The sequence below is a fragment of the Pantherophis guttatus genome, chromosome 4, assembly GCF_059756535.1.
Source record: "Pantherophis guttatus breed Tessera chromosome 4, ASM5975653v1, whole genome shotgun sequence".
Taxonomy (NCBI): Eukaryota; Metazoa; Chordata; class Lepidosauria; order Squamata; family Colubridae; genus Pantherophis; species Pantherophis guttatus.
The window spans coordinates 117,981,017-118,004,031 of NC_142066.1; the positions used below are offsets into that span (position 1 = coordinate 117,981,017).

Here is a 23,015-nt window from a genome sequence, read left to right on the forward strand (position 1 = left end):
ATTTTTTTCTTATCTCTAAATTTACTATTTTTCATTTCTTTTCTGCTTTTAACATAAAGTTGTTTAGATTGATACGGAATACCATGATGATTATATATACATATATGAAAGAAAGATAAAACATTACAAAAAACAATATCAACTGTTAATAGCATTAAATGTTATATTAGAAAATGTCTTATATCTGGAATAGTCCTGAAATCCTTCCCTCCCTCCCTCCCTCCGTTCCTCCTTCGCTTCCTCCCTCTCTCCCGTCCCCTCCCCTCCCCTTTCCTCCCCTTCCCTTCCCTTCCCTTTCCTTCCCTTCCTCCTTCTTTTTCATTTCTCCACTACAGCAGTTATTTCCAGTGCATATACATATTTTTTATACATTTGTTTCCCAGTAACTTTCTCAGCCAAGTATCTTGTTGAGGTCAGAAATGTCTTAAGAGTAGTTCAATTTTTTTGTTGAACAGTTGCATCTGCTTCCCAAAGGAATAATCGTTTTACAACCCTCAAATAGTCTTTACTTTGATAATTTAGTCTTTGCAATAGCTTTTAAGCAATATTTTATTAATAGTATAATAATGCACTGCCAAATGCATCTCATAATCCAATAGCATGCTATCTTTTAAAAATGAAATATGAAACATCTTTTTGCACTCATCTTAGAGCTGTTATTATTTTGATTGATGCGCTGCCTTTTTCAATATTCAGTAATGTGCTTGGCAACTGGCTCACAATGATGTTGTGATCATGTGATTGCCATTTGCAACCTTCCCTGCTCGCTTCCCACAAGCAAAGTAAAGGTGAATCTAGCAGGAGATTGCACATGGTCATTTCCATTTTCACTGCTTTTTCATCCATCTGCCCAAATTGCATATCTTATGGCACTTGCCCATGATGTCTGCCTACTTGACCATCCCTAGCTCTTGCCTGATGGTCCTTTTGTCTAGGAGCTTGTCTCATATCACATCACAATCCTGTGACATCTTTGCTTAATTATCTGGGAGTCCTGGAGTTATGATAGCAACTGGGACTGTGGGAGTGCATTTCTATGTTATATGGTCACATGACATCACATTTTATGAATGTATTGTTTAGCGAAGGAAATTATGGCTCCAGCTGCCATTATAACTCAAGGATTATCTCTATATTATTCTGCTTTATTGTAGATTTTTATATATAGTACCAGGAGTGCGTTTTACTTACTTTTACTATCGATTCGCAACAGGGCTGCGCATGACGTCGGGGTTGGTGGGTGGAGCCTCCCGCCAGTTTTACTACCGGTTCTATAGAACTGATCTGAACCAGGGACAACCCACCACTGTATAGTACTTATAAAATGTTCAACTAATAAGTACTTTTTCTTTCTAAAATATGGCAATGATTTTTTAAGACTGTCTTCCCCAGAATGATATCCTCTAGATATTTTGGATAATATTGCCCATCTCATCAATCCAAACAAGAATGGACAATATTGTGGTATCATGAAACTTATAAACACTTGGAAGACACAAAATGTTAATCAGAAATAGTCTGTGCCTTCAACTCTGGTTATGGTAGGCTGGCAGGACGCCCCAGTCTTTATCATAAATGCTATTAATTGAATTTAATCAACAGTTAAGGAATTTATATCTACGGAGACTTGTAGATAATTTTGTGTGTATTATGAAACATAAAAGAAAGCTCAGAAATGGAAAAGCCAGAATCTGGATTTTCACAGTAGACAAGGCAAGAACTTTTGATTAATTATAATTTGAACTGTGGTAATATGTACAGCTGACTATCTTAAAATGGCTCACAAAAGGAGTGCAATATTATACACAGTTTCTCAAAAAGTTTTCCAAATGCCAGAAAATATTTTTTTCTAGTTTTAAATCCCAAATTAGTTTATCCTGGAATACACCCATTGAAATTACTGGAATTTGTTGTAAATATTTTAAATTACACAAGTGTCTATGTATCTACCCAATCATCACTAATACAGATCTTACCCATAGTCTTCTTGGTGTCAGATAAATACTTTAAAAAGTTCATGTAAAAATAATGCATGATTTTTGTGCCTCATATCCTGTTTTTCTTAATTACTTTAGCAGATAACTGGTTTCTAATATTCTGTTATTAGTATCCTGTTTTTGTATTTAATGATATAGCTTTTCAGTAGCTTCCCAAGTAATTTCTGTAGTGGGATAACTGAATCAATAAATAATGGAATAAATAACAGAAATTAAACAAGGACTCCTGACATAAACTCATAGCAATTGGGAGGGAGGGAGAGAGAAAACAGTATGCTTAGAAATTAGGAAAAGTGAAGGCAAGAAATGAAAGATGATGTATTCTCACAGCATCAGTTTGAATAAGCAAAAGACATATTTTGTGCTAAATAATAGTGCTATGACATTTTGGAAACAAGAGAATTCCCTACAACAGATTGTGCAAAGAAACTCGTAGTCTCTTTTCAGATAATATTTCTGGACTGGACAGAGCACTCTGTAGATTTCCCAATCTTTTCCATGTTAATTTTTCTCCGGTAGCCCAAAGGCCTTCAGATAATGCTGTGAGTAACATGTTTGCCTATTGTGTCATGCTGAGAAATGATGATTCATATTGCCCATGCCAAGCAGGTCTTTGATGCCAAGAGCTCTTGGTAATAATTGTAAATAGCTGACAGTTGGATAATTGCCTGCTTTGCAGTTCACTCCATCTGATCCTTTGAAATCAGTGCTATGGGTTCTGTTAACTACTGTGATGTAGAAATGAGCATATGGGAACTAAAGAGAGGAAATTAATTACTGTTCATTTATTTGTAGTATTTGTTAAAATGTAGGAAACATGCAAGAAATTAATGTAGCCAGATTCAGGTATTGAAGTATTACAATGGTGTAAACTAGCAATTGTCAGATGTTCATTAATATCATAGGATTCTTAAGTGGATCAATGTTTAGTCATTCCTAACCTAGAGGGAGAGTTGGAAGCCTCAGAAAATATCTAAGGTAGCTCCAATCTGGAGTAAATCTATGTCTTGTCATAATTGAGGAATCTTGATCTCAACTTTGTGGTCTACTGCTAATGATTAATTTATATTTATAAAGCTTTCTGCATGTATCTAAATAGTTATTTCTAAGCAGAGTCCCCAACCCCCAGATCATGGCCTCGGGTCTTGAGCCATTTGGAACTGTGCTGTGGAAGTCGTGGCTGAGTGCACACATTCATCCCCACTTGCATGAGCAGTGGCTAGTGTGTGCTCCATTTGTGCAAGTGATGGTCACAGAACTATCCCCTTTAACCCCCACTGCTGGTCCGCAAAACTGGAAAGGTTGGGGAGCTCTGTTGTATAACTGTTCTTGGCAGTTAGGTTATGCTGTTTCAACTCCTACTCTCATACGATGGCATAGAGTACTGCACACCAGAACAACTAGACACAAGAACAGTTTTTTTCCCGGACGCCATCACTCTGCTAAACAAATAATTCCCTCCACACTGTCAAACTATTCACTAAGTCTGCACTATTATTAATCATCTCATCGTTCCTATCACCCATCTCCTCCCACTTATGACTGTATGACTGTAACCTTGTTGCTGGTATCCTTAAGATTTATATTGACTGTTTCTTAATATGATTTGATTGTTTATTTGTACCCTATGACTATCATTAAGTGTTGTACCTTATGATTCTTGACAAAAATATCTTTTCTTTTATGTACACAGAGACCATATGCACCAAGACAAATTCCTTATCTAATCACACTTGGCCAATAAACTATTCTATTCTATTCTATTCTATTCTATTCTATTCTATTCTATTCTATTCTATTCTATTCTATTCTATGAGAGCTGATGTTTGTTTGTTTGTTTATGGAATTTATATTGCTGCCTATTCACACATGGCGACTCAAGATAGCTTACAGAATATTGAACAAAAATAAAACAAGTATCAACGTCTTTATAAATTTAATAAGTGTAATAGCAATTGAAATAGCAATCCTAAGTATGACTATATATATTATGTACTTTTACTTTATATCCACTGTATTCTTATAGGGCATTCAAATAGCTCATTCTCATCATAAACTGATTAAAAACTCTATGCATTTGCCACTACTAATAAATAATTGTTTTTCACATAAAATCCTGAAACGAGGAATAACTATTTATTCCTTTATTCCTATAATTATAAATGATAGCTGAGTTTTTAAAAACGTGTTCAACTGCATTTATGAGATTGACTAATTGTGGATGATCTGGTAACCATGTTTGATTTTAAATTTGTGGAGCTTAATTATAGTTAAAATATGTGGATAAAAATATAAGATTGCCCAATGAAGGCTCCAAAAACTTAGACACTAGAGAGATCTTTGTGATTGTTGGGAGCGAGTGATGGAGGGAAAGAAATAACATTATCCTAGACAGAGGTATGGCTGACTGCCTGAAATCCTGAACAGAAGTGTCTGTGTTGCAGCATTAATTTTCTTAATGGTAAAAGCAGATGATTTTCTTAACTGATTAATGTTCCATGTTCTACTAAATAAACAATCCATAATGTTCTTTTCATCCTTCTGACTATACCAAAGAAAACAAACTCAAATAACTTAAAATGCTTCAATAAATTTTAACTATTTTGTAGTCCAGTTTAATGTGTGCTAATGAATGTAAATTATTAATTTCTATATTCAGATAAGCTAAACCTACAGTCATTAATTAGTATATATTTTTATCCAGTAGGAAATTACTTCATAGTGCTTTAAAAATGATTTGTTCTTTATGTCCTTTCTCTTTCCAGGTCATCAGTTTCTTCCAGTTGCGGCACAAGATCTTCCATTTGTTTCAGTATCTGGATATTTGGAAAAACGTAGAAAAGGTAAACTAAAAAGGATGATAGAAATAATGCTTTAAATTTTTATAGTAGTTGCAATCATTTTGTTTCCAGAAACAAATTATTCACTTATTTTGGAAAATATTGAAAGAATTTAACCATAAAGTATAGGTGGAAATATAATGAACATTTCCCTCTGGCAGTACAGCTTCAGTATAACTGAGCACTGTGGACAAGAGAAGTTGGTTGTTTCTGTTTTTAATTCCCTGCCCCATAACTTCAGGGGATTAAAAACAGGGGTCATCAAGGTTGTAGTCTATGTAACAAGATGAATTTATGAAAGATGAATATGCCACCCATCTCATTCTACAAAGCAACTCCAGGTAGAGCACAATTAAAATCATAAATATTGAATATTAACTAGATTAGATATAAAACTGGAAAAGCCAAAGCAAGAATGGCACAGTGGTGGCATCCTCCATACCACCTCCAACGTAGGGCTCCCAACAGGGCCCCAAGCCAAATAGCTGAGCCAGGTTTTAATGTTCTTCTGGAAGGCCAAAAGGGTGGAGGCAGATCTTACCTTTGGTATTCCAAAGAGAGTGGAACCAGAAGGCAGAAGGGGTTATTGTCAAGTCTGAAACTGACCTGGCCGAGACCATCTTGGAGACTTCAGTGTTGTCACCATGGTGATGAGGAACAGAGATAGTTGGAGTTTTATAGCCAAAACAAAATAGTTTCCCCTGAGAACCAAGGACATTCTCACAGGTGGCTGAAGAGAGGAAGAGTGAAGTTTCCAAGCAATCGGACAGCGCCTTGATAGGACCATGTGACTGATAGTTTGGGAAAGGGGGAAAAACTTTTACTTTTAATTAGGTGAAAACCATGGAAACCTTTAGAGTTGGTTTAACCAGCCTGGGCCAATATGATATATCCAATAAACTTGTTCTTTAAGGAAACTGCTTGCCTCAGAGTTCTTTTTGCTATGGGTGTATTGCTTGGAACCCTGACAACTATCCTCCTAGACCCTATCAGCTGAATAGGGTCTTTAACGAATGGGGTCTGCAGCATGCCCTTATGCTGGAACAAGTAGGTTGTGGGCCAGTCCACTGGGGCAAGACAATTCCTCAGATAATCTGGTTCTATGCCATGTAGGACTTTAAAATATGGCAACCAATACCTTAAATTGGACCCAAAAGCAAACCAGCAACCAGTGCAGCTTGTGCAACAGAAAGGATGTTACCAATTCTTAGGGTGTTTATTATACTTCTCATTAAGCACTGAAGAAGATATTTGGGTTCAGCTATTTGCTTCCTATGAATATTTTTCTTGTTTCAAAAGACAAGAAAAATGTCTTGGATCTGCAATGTAGATTCTATATTCAACTGCAGTAGCTTTTCTATCATATCACTATTTCATCATAATCTAAAAAAATATTCTGAAAAAGCACATCGTTCACTTAAGACTAAACAATAGATGCTGCTATTAATAGCCACATTTTTGAGATATATAGATCTTACACATCACTATAAGTTTATAAAGTGAAAAATAATATCTTACAACAGTAAAAATAATTTACTGGACCTGGTGAAAACTGAACATTTAAGAATTTTGAAAAGGAAAAGAGGAAAATAGTATGTATGTATGTATGCATCTTAAGCTTCAGAATCTCTGAATTGGATATATGCACTGTCTTATGCATTATCATGTAATTATTGAAATGTAGAGTTGGAAAGGAACTCAGAAATCACAGCTTACCCCATGTTAAGTACAGGATCTCCTTAAATATTTCAAATATTTATCTAAGATCTGTTTGAAACTGTTAGAAAAATGTATCTGGGGACAGGTGCCAAAGTTGGTGAAGAATAATCTTTACATTTGGCAGTCCTTGCTTATATTCATATTTGCACCAGAATATATCTTTTCCATTGCACATCCTGAATTGTTTATTTTGGCCTGTTTGTAATTAACAAATTTTGTTACGTGTAAAAATTTATGTGAATTATTTTAATTGCAGATCACAGTTTCCTTGGTTTTGAATGGCAAAAACGTTGGTGTGCTTTGAGTAGAACAGTCTTCTACTACTATGGAAGTGACAAAGGTATTGCAAAATATAGGGACTATTTTGAATGCTGCTGAATGGATATTAACAGTTAACTGTTTGTATTGCAAAATATAAGGAGTTATCTCGAATATTGCTTAATGGACATCAACAATTAAGTGTTTACAGGCCTCAGAGGCCCCTCTATTGTTTAATTCCAAACCAGATTTATGTGTAATTTTCCTGGTTTTCATATAATTCTGCTGTGCTTCCAGATGGTGTAAATATACTGTCTTGATGAAATGTTCTCTTATCTTCTTTCTTATTTCCTTTGGAATTTGACGTGGACCATTTTTTCTGAACTTTTTAATCAACTTTCAAGATGATACAGCATTATCTTGGTTTAGTTTCATTTGGTAATTCTTCCTTCCCCCACTATCATTACCCCAAACATGATTTCAGTATTTTTGATCTGTTAAGTATCATCAGGTTTCATTTGGTACCAGCTTGTAGAGGAGAAACCTTTACAAGACATCCTGTGTTGCTATAGAGTTTTATAGTTAAGGTTTATTTCATTTCATTTTTTATAAAAATCCAGGTGATATATCATATTGCTACATAATCTAGTAAGAAAATGTTTCAGAATGATATGTATAAGCTGTCCAATGTCAAACGACTCAAAGGAAAATGTATTTGCTTATGGCAATTTAAAATCTGGATGCTACTGAAAACTTCAAGACAGTTGAAATTTGTATTACAAATACAACGTGGCAGTGTTCATGAGGGAGCACAATATATGCTTTCCTTAGCTTACTGTAGTTATTTAGTTTCTTCCCCAACTCTCCAATTTTCTGCCATTCACGATTTAATACTTAATAATTAAGGACAGCACTGGAATCCACATAACTTCAATACTGTTACAACCATTTCAAGTCCCAGAATGTCATACAAATAAATCAGTAACATTTCTTTATAAGCCATAGGAGTTTGGACTATCCTCAGGGGCAATCTTGGAAAAAGCAACATCCAACAGCTTATAGAAATTTATTGCTGGTAGATACTGTCCATTTTTGAGATGCTGTCATTGTAGTTTCACAGTTCCTTACTTAGGAACACTGTTTTGGGCCTCTTCTACATCACAGTGAGAAAGTGAAAGAGAATCAGAACAATTACATTTACATCAGGAGTCCCCAATCCCTGGGCCACAGACTGGTACTGGTCCATTACCTATTAAGAACCAGGTCACACAGTGGACATGAGTGGCAGGCAAGTGAGGGAAACCAAAACCATTCCCCCTCCCTCTGGTCCAAACAAAAATTGTCTTTCATGAAACCATTTCCTGCTGCCAAAAAGATTGGGAACCACTGGTTTACAGCATATCTCAGACACCTCCTGTTCTAATTTCCTCTCTTAGCTCCTTAATGAATAGACAGGCTGGTTAACTAGGGCTAAGATTGTTGAGATAGCTTAATTCATGATGACTGTGAAGGAGAAGGGTAAGAACAAGGTAATATGCTGGTTTTGCCTCTGGTTGATTTCATCTTTCTTGCCATACATTTCTGTTATTGATCATGGGAACAATTAAACTAAAAGCAAGTACATGTTTAATGTCAAAACTCACTCCAGAAAATGTATACAATTAGTGGAGTCTCCACTTACTGTTTCCATGTGGTGTAGAATATCACCAAATTTGTAAGAAATGCACTCTCAAATTATTAAGGGACTATCAGATCACTCAGAAAACTGAAACTTGGTTTAGCAGTAGTTCAACATATACTACTTTAGAGTACTTGATATATCTGTAATGGGATCTTCGGCATGTAAGACTCAATATGAACTGCCAATGCGGATTTGAAACTTAACCAATACATAAACAAAAAGAAGTATATCAAACTTAAATATAAAGATTTTTAAAAAACTAAAGAAAATATATCAAAGAAAAAGAAAAAAGTGCAGAAAGTAAAAAAAAGGAAGGGAAAAGCTTTGAAATAAGAGTTGAATAATACTTTAATTATAATAAAGATTATAAGAGTGTAATAATCTTTCCCATGAGAAAATGCTTTGGTTTTGAATTTTTTTAAAACAAATGATAGGATGAGATATTGAAGTTTGGACACTGAAGTTAACCATAAGGAACTAAATATTACAATTAAAGGAGAAAACACTTAAATATGACTTACTAATACTGAGGAAAGAAAAATATTTTAATATTGGACATATTGAAGGATATTTTTTAACAATTGAATCAGAAAATAATAGTATCTACCTCAATTGGTAGATTGTGTTTATAAAAATATTATAGAAGAGGAACAAGTTTTACTAGACAAGATTGAGATTGATTTGAAAATGAACTTAAAAATGTCAGCATACAAGAATGATATGGAAAAAGATTCTGCACTGGAGAGACAAAAGAAATCAGCTGATGTCTTAATAATTAAAAGGGTTATAGAAATAACAAGCCAAGAGAATTACCTGGATAATTTTCCTATATTGAATTTATATAAGAGACTTGTTAAAGCTTTGAAAAATTTTCTGACAAAAAGAAAAAATGAAAAGAAATCAAGTTCGAGGAAATTATTTACAGGGACTAAAAATAAAAGGAAGGAACATAAAGTTGATTTATTTGATCATTTCTTAATGATTATCTCCTTTTATCCCATTTTCTTATCTCTTTCTTTTTGAGAAACCGGAAGTGTCACGGCGAGACTGGCTGGAAATTAGCAGGCTCCAATGAGCCCGACGAAAATCCAGCCAGACAAACCGCTGTTGCGGGGGGGGGGGGTCTTCGGACCAGAACCATTTTGGAGGGATGGTGAAGAAGGACAGGAGCCTCGAATGACCAAGAGGAACAGGCAAGTTCCTCGGAAAGTCGGAGGCAGCTCTTTGATCCAGCGGCAGGGGTTGCAGCCATTAAAAATAACCGCTTTGAAGCTGGGGCAACCAGAATAAGATTTTGTGCAGAAGCGGTGTTTGGACGGAGTACTGGTACCGGATGAGTGATTGGCCAACTCATAGATAAAAAAGAAAATTTCTTTGAAAAAAAAAACTTTTAAAAGATCCCGGCAAGGAAACAAGTGACTAATTGGCACTTGGGAATTTTAATGGAGAGAAAAGAACAAAGAGGAAGTCAAAGTATTAAAGCCCAGAAAATAAAACTTTATATTTAGATTTAAAATTGGACTTGGAGAAATTAAAACCAATATAAGAAAAGGAAACCCGAGGGAAAGTATTTTTTAATGAAGATTTGAAAGAATTTTGACAGTTTTGAAGTATGATGGAAGAACAAAGAGGAGGTTAACATATTAAAGCCCAAAAAAGGAAATTTTACAACTGGATTTAAAATTGAATTTGGAGAAATTAAAAACAATAAAAGGAAAAGCAACTTGAGAGAAAGTATTTTTTATGTGGATTTAAAATACTTTTGTAAACTGGATACTTTGTTATTCTGAGAAGTGTGGATTGTAGAGAGACATCTGCTGGTGGAAAGAAAGCACTACAACGACTGACTTGAAAATTCAAGGAAATTACTACATGACCTTGTCCACTATAAGAACTGAGAGGAATTTTAAGGAGTATTTGTTTTGTTCTAAGCTGCTTGGTCTTGACTTCTAAAGGAGGTGGACAATAATAAAGCTTTAAGTTGGAGTGGATTGGACAAACATTTGTACTGGATATTATCTAGAAATAAAAAAGAGACTATATGGAGTAAAATTTTAATTAAATATAAGTGGAAATACTAACAATCTTTTAAACTAATAATATGGAGGCTTTTAAATTAATAATATGTGAGGAATTAATTGAGATGCTTAAAAACCTGCGTGAATCAATAAAGGGCAATAAAAAATCAGAGCATACAAAACAGGAAAAAGAGAATATAAATGAGAAACAAGAAAATGATATTGAAGTAAAAAGAATTGAAGGCAAAATGTTAGATGATTACACTGGGATTTACAGTGGCAAAAAAAAGAATGGACATGGGGGAATATTTTCCAAAAAAAAGCAATCTAAGGGAAGAGAAGGAAATAGGAAAAGATTGGGTAACAGCAGGGGGCAAATTATATGAGCAATGGACTGAAAAGTTAGAGAAATGATTCAGGGAAAAATATATAATAAATATAAAAAGAAAAAGAAACAACAAGTCTTTAAGGATTGCTTATAGATAAGCAATATAAAAGACAAGGTCAATTGACTATTCTATGAGATGATAAATTATAAATTTGTTTATGCTTGTTGACAAAGGGCGAAGTCATTTCTTTATACATTTCTTTTTTCTTTACTATGGTCGTATTTTTAATTTCTTTTTTAATTTCTATTATTTCTTTTGTGCAGCTTTTGTTTTTTCTTTTGATTTTTTTTTTAGTTTGCATTACTTTTTTGATCTTCGCAATTTTTAAACTGTTTAATAAAGGAGTTTTTAAAACTCCTTTTGCCAATATACATTGAACAAACAACATACTAAACCTGTAGCTATAGCTATTCCATAGTCCATTGCTTTAATCACTAGGTGAAAAACACCTTTACAAATATCGTTAACTGCATCTGAAGTTCACTTTTTGAATTCCGATACTGGGCCAGGTATAATAGGGAGATCATCCTTTGTTGGACCATTGATTACTGAACCAAGAAGAGACACTGATTTATGGAACACTTGTATTGCAAGTTCCAGGTTCCAGTTCTTGATTCTGTCCCCCCTGCGAGGCATCAGTGTGTGCATTTCACGCTAAATAAGACCATCTGTAAGGATCATCCTGTGGGATTCTGTAAGCAGCCTTTTCAAAAATGTTCTTTGTAGTTTCTCCTTAAAAAAGAGTTTTATCTTTCAACCATCACTAAATTCACTCACAATAATATTTAACTCAGCCCCTTGAATATTCATGAAACAGAAAAACAAAATCTGAATAAATGATAACCTGGTGGGACATTCATTTTCAGTGTTGCAAATGAAATTCTATCTTTACTTTTCATCTACAACAGACAAACAACAGAAAGGTGAATTTGCTATAGATGGCTACACCGTCAGAATGAATAATACCCTTCGGAAGGACGGAAAGAAAGATTGCTGTTTTGAAATCGCTGCTCCTGATAAACGCATTTATCAGGTTGGACTTTTTATGTTGTCTTGAAATTAAACTGATAAAACTGTTACTGTTCCAGTTATGGAGACATTAACATTTTGGTAAAACATTCCCTGACATGTTGGATAAAGAGCTGGAGTGGGGGTAAGGGGGGAATCCTTTATTTTCTTATCTTGTACATTCATATAATAGATTTTGCAAAAAGATTGTTCTAATATTAAATTTTTGGATAAGAACAGCTGATATGTCATACTTATCTGCTGGCTCATTTTACTGCTTACATTTAAATATCTATTATCTAATAGGTTTGTCTGATTTCTTGGATGAATAATGTTGTAAAGTAATTGAATATAAATTCTTCAATGTTAAATATGTATTGCATTGCGTAGAGGCCTAAGAGGGAAATCAAAGTTAAAAGTATGCAATGTGAGATCTATCAGCTAGGCATCAATGTGAAATGTAAGTTTAATAAGTTTTAAATATCTGAGCTTGCAGTTGAAAGCCAGTTAATTAAGTTGTCAGGTACTGTGTTGGAATGTGACAAGAACATTTTTAAGAAAACTGTACCGAGCAGTCTAAAGAAATTCATGGGTGTCTTCTAATTGTCAAGGGCAAATTTTGTTCATCAGTCCTGGTTTTGACATTGATGAAGAGAAGCAGCTTTTTTTATGCACAGCTGCCAGCTGCTGATCAGAGTTCTAAATCCATCATCCTCTGCTTCAATTACGTAAATTTGTCAAAATTAACTGTACATTATAAGAAGCATCCTTGCAGGAAAAGTACCAGAAGACATGTAAAGAATTATTAATGGTATCTTTAAGAAGTGACCAGAATGCTACTTTCTTGGCTTTATTAATATAGTGCTAGTTATATTTTGATGCTCATAATTATTCTTCTCTAAAATGAAGTTTCTGAACAGTTTACAGCTGCTACTCCCAAAGAAGCTGCAGAATGGGTAGAGAGCCTGAAATTTGTATTACAAGGTATGCCAGTTACTAACAAGATACTTCGCCTATAATGCATGCTGGAAATTGAAGCTTCCCTGTTTTCTCTTTGTTGGTCATGTGATTACTGTGTTGTCTTTAATAGCGCATTTTATTTTTCATCTGTGTATATTTATGAAAGATTAAGGAATCCTCTCTATATATAGGAGTAAATGCCATTATGCCTAGTTGACTCCCCTTCCAAAGAAGTGTAAACAAAATGTTCATTCCTAATTAAAGTGCTGTAATGTATTATATTACTTTGATATGAAAATGGAAGGATGTGAGCGTGTCTTTTGCTCTAGAGAGTTCCTTGTGAACCTACCTGGATAGGTTGACTGAATATCTTTTCTGTGTTGAACAGACATGGGATCTCTCACTATTCCAGAAGAGGAATATGATGACATTGAGGAAAATTCCATATCTCCTTCTCAATCAGGAGTAGCACCTATTTTTGATGACATTTATGAAGAGCTTCCAGGTATTTTTGTTCCAGTTGATTGAAAGGGCTATAAAAGTTGGTGATTATTCTTTGTATGGTAGAATTTAAACAGATTTCACCAATCTGGTGCCCTCCAGGCATATATTGACTAGTTGGGAATTCTGGGAAATGGAATGCCAAAAGTTACACCATGTGAGGTTTGAAACAGTTTTCTTAGATATGGGGAACTATATGTAAATCCTACCTCTTGGACAAGTCATATATTTCTGCCTCAGAGTTCTGTATAACTTTTGAATTCAGATATTTATAATATCTGGAGTAACAGTAGTACTCCATATAAGGGTATTTATTTATTTTATTTATTTATTTTTCATATTTGTATACCGCCCTACTCCCGAAGGACTCAGGGCGGTGAACAGCCATAATAAATACAAATACATATAGAAGTTAAAAACTATTAAAAAACAGATTAAGTAATTTAGGCTCAAAGATTAAAACATCCAAATTTATCTAAAGAGGTCTAAAACCCAATTTAAAAGTCAGTTTAAAAGCCAATTTAAAAGGGAGAGTTAGGCCAGACCAACTTGTTGGAATAGAAATGTTTTCAGGGCACGGCGGAATATGCGTAAGTCTTGGATGTTTCGTAACTCCGGGGGAAGCCCGTTCCAGATGGTAGGTGCCCCCACAGAAAAGGCTCTCCCCCTGGGGGCCGTCAGTCGACATTGTTTGGCCGACGGCACCCTGAGGAGTCCCTCTCTATGGGAGCGAACTGGTCGGAGAGAGGCTATTGGTGGCAGGAGGCGGTCTCGTAAGTACCCTGGTCCTGAGCCATGGAGCGCTCTAAAGATAGTAACCAAAACCTTGAAGCGCACCCGGAAGACCACCAGGAGCCAGTGCAGCTCGCGCAGGAGGGGGGTTACATGAGAGCGCCACATTGCTCCCATCACCACCCGCGCAGCCGCATTCTGGACCAGTTGGAGCCTCCGGGTGCTTCTCAAGGGGAGCCCCATGTAGAGAGCATTACAATAATCCAGGCGTGAGGTGACAAGGGCATGAGTGACCATGCGTAACGAGTCCCGATCCAACTGGCGAATCAGGCGAACCTGATAAAAAGTCCTCCTGGCCACGGCCGTCATATGCTCTTCTAAAGACAGCCGCGAGTCCAGGAGGATGCCCAAGTTGCGAACCCCATTTGTGGGGGCCAACGACTCGCCCCCAATAGTCAGAGATGGCGCCAACTGACTATATCGGGACGACGGAAACCACAGCCACTCAGTCTTGGATCGGTTGAGTCTGAGTTTGTTCCTCCCCATCCAGATCCGTACGGCCTCCAGGCACCGGGACATCACCTCGAGGGCATCATTGGGGTGATCTGGGGTGGAGATGTACAGCTGGGTGTCATCAGCGTACTGATGGTACTTCACCCCAAAACCATGGATGATCTCACCCAGCGGTTTCACATAAATGTTGAATAGAAGGGGTGAGAGGACCGATCCTTGTGGCACCCCACATATAAGGGGCCTCGGGGTCGACCTCTGCCCCCCTGTCAACACAGACTGCGACCGGTCAGAGAGAAAGGAGGAGAACCACTGTAGAACAGTGCCCCCCACCCCCAACCCTTCCAATCGGTGCAGCATGATATCATGATCGATGGTATCAAAAGCCACTGAGAGGTCTAGTAGGACCAGGACAGAGGAGCAACCCCTGTCCTGAGCCCTCCAGAGATCATCAACCAATGCGACCAATGCTGTCTCTGTGCTGTACCCGGGCCTGAAGGCCGACTGGAATGGATCTAGATAATTCGATTCATCCAGGTACCGAGGCAGTTGTCGTGCAACCACACTCTCAACAACCTTTGCAACAAAGCGAAGGTTGGAGACAGGACGATAATTTGCTAACACAGCTGGATCCAGGGAGGGCTTCTTGAGGAGGGACCTCACCACCGCCTCTTTCAAGACGGTGGGAAAGACACCCTCACTCAAAGAAGCATTTATAATCTCCTGGAGCCAGCCTCACGTCACCTCCCAGGATTGACATTACACAGAAATTATAAACACCATCTCATAAGATTATTGGCTCATTAATATCATTTCTGAAATGTAATTTTTCAGTTAGAAAATTGGCTCTCATATTGACTGACAGACTAACTGCCTTATTTGGTCTTTTTTAATTTAGTGTATAGTTCTTAATCACATATTTCTTTGTTCTTTCTATAAATTGTCATCTATTCCTTTATACATGAGATTATGCTTTTAAAGAAGTGACAGGGTAACTTGCTTTGTTTGCTTTTAAAGAGGACCTGCTGATGAATAATAAATAAAAGCAGTGGAGCTGTACCTGAATTTTTCTATATCCATCTACAGAAATCTGATTATGCCAAGGTTTTTACTAATTTTTTTTTTATTCCATCTAGTTATGGCCAAGATTCTAGTCCTTGACAGCCAGATGTAAATCTCATAAAAATATTCTTTATGGCACACAGAGATGAAATTCATTGTGGTGAAAACAAAATGGCAAGAGGGGGTTCATAAGGGTATAAAATCACATCGAAATGAGGTTTCCCACTTGAAGTTGTATAGAAATGAGATCTTAAATAGAGAACTAAAGCACTTCTATACTAAATGTAATAGGAATGTAAACAGTAGTCTAGGAAGGCACTGGTGTTATCAATCAGAAGCTAAGTGATACAGTATAAATTACATAAATGCATATTACGTAGTAGATATTTCCAATCTTTGGAAAATATAGTTTGCATTAAATTTAGCACACTGTATAAGGAAAGGGGCTTACTGAAAAGCATTGTTTTTGACAGATGGCTTTAGGAAGCTATATACATATTTGACTGTTCTATAAAACTTCCTTTTGTGGCTTATGAAGACACATCAGTCAAGAAATGTGCAAATTACATAAGCAGCACAAAATTGGAGGAAAAGGGGTACTGTCATGTGTTCTTGTTGTTCTTCTGGAATTAAGAATTGGCATTCTTTTATGTTGGCAAATGTTACCAACTTATTTGCTTATTCAAGGTTTTCTTTTTTTCCTTCTGTTCATTTTCCATTTCTCAGAGACTACCTGGGTAGTTCTTGCATTTTTGTTGACAAGGTTTTTCGGAAGTAATTTGCTATTGCTTCCTTTTGAGGGCTGAGAGAAAGTGAGTAGCCCAAGGTCACCCAGCTGGCTTTGTGCCTAAAGTAGGATTAGAAATCATTGTCTCTGTGATTTCTAATTTCTAGCCTGATGCCTTAAGCTACTATCCCAAACAGGCTCTCAATTCAAGTTGATATTTAAACTGAAGTTCCATAACTCCCTCCAAGTAAATCCTGTGGTATTTAAAGCAGATTTATATCTGTGTAGATATACATTGGATGTTTTATAAGTCTCCTGTTGAGAAGCATGGAGCTGATTATGGAACTGATTATGTGAAGTAGAAACTAAACTATTGATTTCTTTTATCCCTTAAATAAACCTGTTTTCCCAATTGTAAGCCATAACTAATGATTATGCTATAAATGTCTTTCTATTAATTAATATCCCCAATAGTATGGGAGTCTACTGCCTTTGCTACAAGTCTCTTGCTTTCACTTGTGCACTTTACTATTAGTAATTTTGCAAACAGACTACCTTTTGGTTATCTTATATCTTGCTTCATTTTCTGACAACTAGCAGCAAACTGCTTGTAGACCCTTTCAAGCCTAATTTGGTTGTGAAGCATTTGCTACCTCCAGAGAATTTGTACTTTGTAAAGTGCAATGCACACCCAGCTTCTTAATGTTAAAACAAGCATTGGGATTCCTTAAGGGAAATTAAGAACTAATTTAGGTTGGAATGTGATTGCATCGATGTATAAGAACTGCACAGAAGTGCAATACTAAAGCACAATTACTAATCTACACCTATACACTGCAATGCAGTCCAAGACTGTGAAACTACATATTTCTAGCAGCACCCTGGGGCATTGGGCTTTACTGAATTTAATCAGGTGTTTGCTGCAGTATCTGTTTTAGTGCTTTACATCTGGCCCAGATTAAAAAAAAAACTCACATACAAAACCATGTAAGTAATTCTGCATACCTAAGGGATTCCTGGCCCTTTCCCTCTTAAACAGCAGCTTTACCCTCAATATCAATTTTAATAGAAGGAAGTTTCGGAAGAAGTTACTGATATGGCTTATGAGAAATAGCATGGCCTTTCACAGGCACCTGATGTGCTCCAGCCTCTAGGTGTACTTAAACATGTCTCTTCCACCTAATGTAGATAGCACACTATTTGAAGTATAAAAGCCATTATGATTTAATTCTAAGAATTATTCATAAAAATGCTATGTTTATTTGCAGTGATGTATATAAGATCTCAACATGTTTTAAAACTCTGGTTCAAATAAGACAGAAATTGTCTCCTTTATTACAAATTAGATCAAATAACATATACTCTGGGTTTATCTAAGTCATACAGAGCTCAGCTAGTATAATCTGCTATATGCTTGGAGAGAGCCCTTTAAGCTCTCTTCTTCAGAAATTTCCCAGGGAGTATTACTTCACTGTTCATACTGACCTTTGCAAGATTTTAGCCCCAAACCCCAAATGTCAGCAATAATTGGACATTGGTATCAGTCACAAGTGTAATAAAACCTGCGACATTTGCAGCTTCAGTTCATAAGCATGCTTGGCTCCTGAGCCTTTTGTGCCTGACAAATCTAGTGGTATATCATCGCCAAAAACAAGAGCTTTTGGGTGAGGTTGAATAATAAGCCACAAATGTGTGTAACTCAGTCCTACATTCTAAAAACTTGAAGAATGAGAAGGCAAACAGCTTTCCATTACTACACAGTTTTTGTTATTTTTTAATTATTAGTTTAAGGTGACTTCATGGTTTCCTTGTATTTACATTTGGGTCCAATATAAGTCTAATGTTGACATTATGCTCTACATGGGAGCAATGCCAAGAACAGGATATAAGACCAGAGGGAGAGGGAGATGGGACAAGGATAGATATTTTTCTAGCCTACATACATTCTTGGGATGCTGTTTGGACAAAATTGTCTTAAATACAATTTATTCACAGAAAGGCTTACCTGTTTGTGAATACCAGCATATACCATTCATCTGTCTGTGAATACCAGCAGTTGTTGCTTTATTTACTTTGTTATCTTACTTTTATGGTTTACAGTTTGATACCCTGAAAAGCATTTGAAACTGTGGGAAAAGCATACACTGTAGCAGCTTCATCGAGATGATTCTAGGATAGAATACTTTATTTGGCCAAGTGTGATTAGAGACATAAAAAATTGTCCCCAGTGCAGAAACTCTCAATGTACATGCAAAACAAGAGAGTAATAATAATAATAATACCAAAAAGAGAAGGTAGTAGAAAAGATGAGAAGGATAATAATAATAATATAGTCATGCCACATGACTAATTGGTTTAATTGGTTTGTGGTTTTTTAAATTTTGGGCCAAATTTATATAGATTTTAATTGTTTTTAATATTTGTATTTCATGTTTTTAATTCTGGCTGTGCACCGCCCTGAGTCCTCAGGGAGAAGGGCGGTATATAAATTGAAAAATAAAATAAAATAAAATAAAATAAAATAAAATAAAATAAAATAAAATAAAATAAAATAAAATAAAATAAAATAAAATAAAATAATAAAATAAAATAAAATAAAATAAAATAAAATAAAATAAATAAAATAAAATAAAATAAAATAAAATAAAATAAAATAAAAATAAATGTAGTGAGTTACAAGGCAGCTGACACTGAGTACCAAGTTCAGTGATTTTCAAAGCAATTGAATACAAAGGTACCACTGTAAAAGAAACTGAAGCAACTTTGGGAACAAACTACTCCTATGTTGTTCATATTGTCTGAATTATAAAAGTAAAAGTGATTTTTTTTAAAAAAATGATTCTTTAAAATTGATTTTTAAAAATGATGATATTTTAGTAAATAGTGCAGTGTTGTGTTTGATTTAAAGCTGTGTGCAGAACTTATGGTTTCCCAAAACTTTCAAGATCCCTCACCATTAGTTGCACTGGCTAAATGGGAATTTAATCTCCTGCTTTAAATCTTTGGAAGAGTTTCTCCTATGTATTATAACTCTGTTATAACACTGATTCTTACATATTAAATTAGAAATTATTTTGGATTGTGCTGTTTAAGTCTGAAGCTATCTGTCATGAGAAAAACTACTAAATATTATGTTTCCACAAATTTTGCTTTGGGTTAAAATAAGTAATTTCATTACTAATACTGATCAATTTTTTTCTTGCTTTGAGTCAGCCAACATGAAAGTAGTTTTGACATTATTGATTTGCAAAAGCAATATAATAGGATAGTTAAGTGACAGATGTTGGATGTTGATGCAAGAACAAGAAATCCATGTTAGAGAATCTTGCCATGCCAGAGAGACAAAAGTAATTATATTTATGTTGCAAACTTTTCATTGTTGACTTCATTTCTGGCAGCTGTTACACTTTCTATACTTTGTTTAATCATGAAGGTGTTATGCATTATGCATCCAGAGTATAATGTTTCACTAGTAACTAGGCAAACAAAACTGATGTCTTCCATGGCCATAGTTTGTGATTAGGAAACATTCAAACATTTGTGATAAAGAAAACATTCCTAAAGAGTGTACAGAACATTATTTTCCTCAATGAAAAGTTACCTCATAAATATCAAATGATTGTATTTGTGTGGCTTTATATTATGCTGGTCATCTCTTTGAGAGAAATCTGTACTCAAAATCCAATATCCAAGTTAATGAAAATATTTTAATAAGTGCAATATTGGGGGATATGAAACATTTCATAGTCATAGAATGAGTGCAACATTTGTCTTTAATGTCAGGTATTTTAAAAGAACTTTAAAAAAAATGCAGTCTTATACTGTAAATACTGGTTAATGATAATCAGTAAATCTTCCCTTATAGCAGTGAGGGTGAGTCAGAGGGAATTCCTTTACGTCCTCAGCCTCAATATCTATTCCAGGCAGTTAGATGTTTTTGAGGAAATTTTGGTGGGAAGTACAAAACTACAGAGAAAGAAAGAGGACTTTCTTATTTAATAACAGAAATACATATAACCATCAAAAAAGCAAAGCTACTTTGAAAATAGTATCAGAGAAAATGTTTTGGGAGTTTGGCATGGGAAAGGAGGGGAGGGAAGGGGTGTGAAGGACTCTTCTTACGTATGAGCAGAATTCTTAAAATCTATTAATGACAGGATCACATCCAGATCAGAGATTGCTGAACAACTGGAGCAGCCTTTAGCATGTATATGCCCATAACAAATCCTGTGAGTTTTTAAACCATCTCAGTTATACTGAACATGAAGTATATTTTCAGAGGTGGAGACTTTCTCTCTTCTATGTGTCTCTTTATTCTTCCAAATAACCTGTTTTTTTTTTTACAGTTAGCTAGCATCTAAAGTGTACTCTCAATAAATTACAGATTACTGTGATAGATCCATAATCTATATTAGAATATCTCTGATAAGGCAGCTCAGAAATTACAAAATGTATATGAAGTTCTTTGGAAATATTCACTGAGCAACATTATCTATTTAAGCATAGATGGATATTATATACTGTTTCCAAAATAAGAGTCAAGGCTAGCAGCCTTAACAGCAGTCATGGAACATCATAGTATGAGGTTTGAATAACTATGGTTACCAAACATCTAAATTCTGCTTGTATGTTTCAGCCTCTCCTCTCCTCTCCTCTCCTCTCCCCTCCCCTCCCCTCTGTTAGTACGAATATGGCAAAGGAGGTTATTTATTTATTTAACATATGGCAATGTTCCATTATCAGGATACTACAGGAAGTCCTGGACTTACAACCAAAATTGAGTCCAAAATTTATGTTGCTAAGTGAGATGTGTTAAGTTTATTTTACAATCTTTCTTTCCACAGTTGTTAAGTGAATCATTGCAATTGTAAAGTTAGTAACACGGTTGTTAAAGAATCTGGCTTCCCCATTGACTTTGCTTGTCAAAAGGTCGCAAAAGGGGACCATTGGATGCTGTAGACGTAGTTTTTCCCCACCAAAGTGGTATCTATTTATTTATTTGCATGTAGAATGCCTTCGAACTGCTAGATTGGCAGAAGCTGAGGCAAGTGTTGGGTACTCACTTCAACAGGCAGTGTTAGGACTCTAACTGTTGGAGTGCAGATCTTTTCCAGTGAAGCCACTGAGCTATGGCACCTGATCTGAACTCAGGTGGAATAACTAAAGGAAGTGGATGCGGTAACCCCTGTTGCTTTTCATAGTGGGATCTGCAATATCCTTTTTAGTCCTCACATTACAGGAGGTACATCTGTGCACAAAAGTTAGTGGAAGCTGAAGGACCTCCTTGTTTTCCTTCTTTCCTAAAAATAAATAAATAAATTCTGTTCCATATAATGACTTGTTCTCTTATGTTCCATCAAGTGCCATGTGTGACAACTGTACTCCTTTAATTTATCTTTTATGCTTTTATTCTTCCAAAAAGAATGAGGCTGATGTTTTCCAGTCTGTAAAAGAACTTTTCTATTTTCACCTGTTACCTGTGCTTTTTAGCTTTTTACATTAAGCACTAAAAGACTGAAAAATGTACAAGTGAATTGGGGGAGATAATACAGGGTATCTCAAGTAAAGCTTTATCATTAGAAATATGCTTTTAAGGTAAGGTAGCAATATGCTGTCATTCAGTAGCTGTGGCCTGCAGCTTTTCGAGGCTTTTTTCTGTCCCTTTTAAGGTTTTCTTATATTATTTGTTAGTTATGTCATACATGTTAGTGAGGTCTTGTTGTCTAGATTTTTGGGTTCAGACTTTTGTTCATCTCTTTGTAAATGTGAATGAAAAGAGTAATGTAAATTTTAAAATATTGGAAACTTCCCTAAGATCATGGTTTGCTTCTACTTGGAAAAAATAGCATATTAATTCTACTACCACTCACCTAAACTAATCCTTTGACCTTTTTTTTAATTTATTTGGTATCTTAAAAATCTCACAATGACTTTATTTTGAAAGAAATGCTAAATACAGATTTAAACTAATGATTTTTGTGCTAGCAGGGGGTTCTGGGAGTTGAGATTTACACTTCTTAAAGTTGCCAAGGTTGACCAACATTGGTAAAAAAGAACATGATGCCTATCTTGGCCTAACACATATAAAAAATGCCCAAGAGGTATACTCCAATTTTTGCAAGCAGAGCTAAAGAGTAATGCTTCAAAATGAGATGTAAACCAGACATTCCTTCTCTGCATTTGTAAGTCATGCAGAACTTAGATGGTACAAACTGAAGTGGGATGGGAAGGTTGCAATTTTTAGGTCATTCTATAATCTACTTATATTTTGTTTGTTAGGTAGAAGCAAACAAAACAAATATTTGACCAGTTTATATACAACGGGCAATTCTAGAGTAAGTAGAATTTTATTCAAACAGGACATGGTGCTTTCAAATGATTGGCTGGAACTTCTAATTATATTGAACCTGAATGCCTATATGGCAAATGGTGCCTCTGTTTAAATCCCTTATTGCTGTAATGTCAGCACAGAGAATTAAAAAACAAAAACAAAAAACCATCAGTTATTTAAAATGGTTAAAGCAGCCAAAGGAAAGGCATCTGGAACCAAATCGTTCTGTGGATTCATGCCAAAAACTGCTTGTTTTTTCTTTTATTGTAGTTACCTCTGCTG

At 35.4% G+C, this 23,015-nt stretch overlaps 1 protein-coding gene across 2 annotated transcripts in view; it reads left to right on the forward strand.

Moving 5' to 3' along the window:
• SKAP2 (src kinase associated phosphoprotein 2) overlaps positions 1–23,015 on the forward strand; it is a 148,777-nt gene that overhangs the window by 69,581 nt on the left and 56,181 nt on the right. For both annotated transcript variants that reach the window (XM_087892628.1, XM_087892629.1), the window contains exons 5-9: positions 4,763–4,840; positions 6,813–6,896; positions 11,811–11,935; positions 12,831–12,894; positions 13,259–13,375. In XM_087892628.1, coding sequence (XP_087748754.1) covers positions 4,763–4,840; positions 6,813–6,896; positions 11,811–11,935; positions 12,831–12,894; positions 13,259–13,375 — 468 coding nt within the window. The remainder of the gene's footprint in view (positions 1–4,762; positions 4,841–6,812; positions 6,897–11,810; positions 11,936–12,830; positions 12,895–13,258; positions 13,376–23,015) is intronic.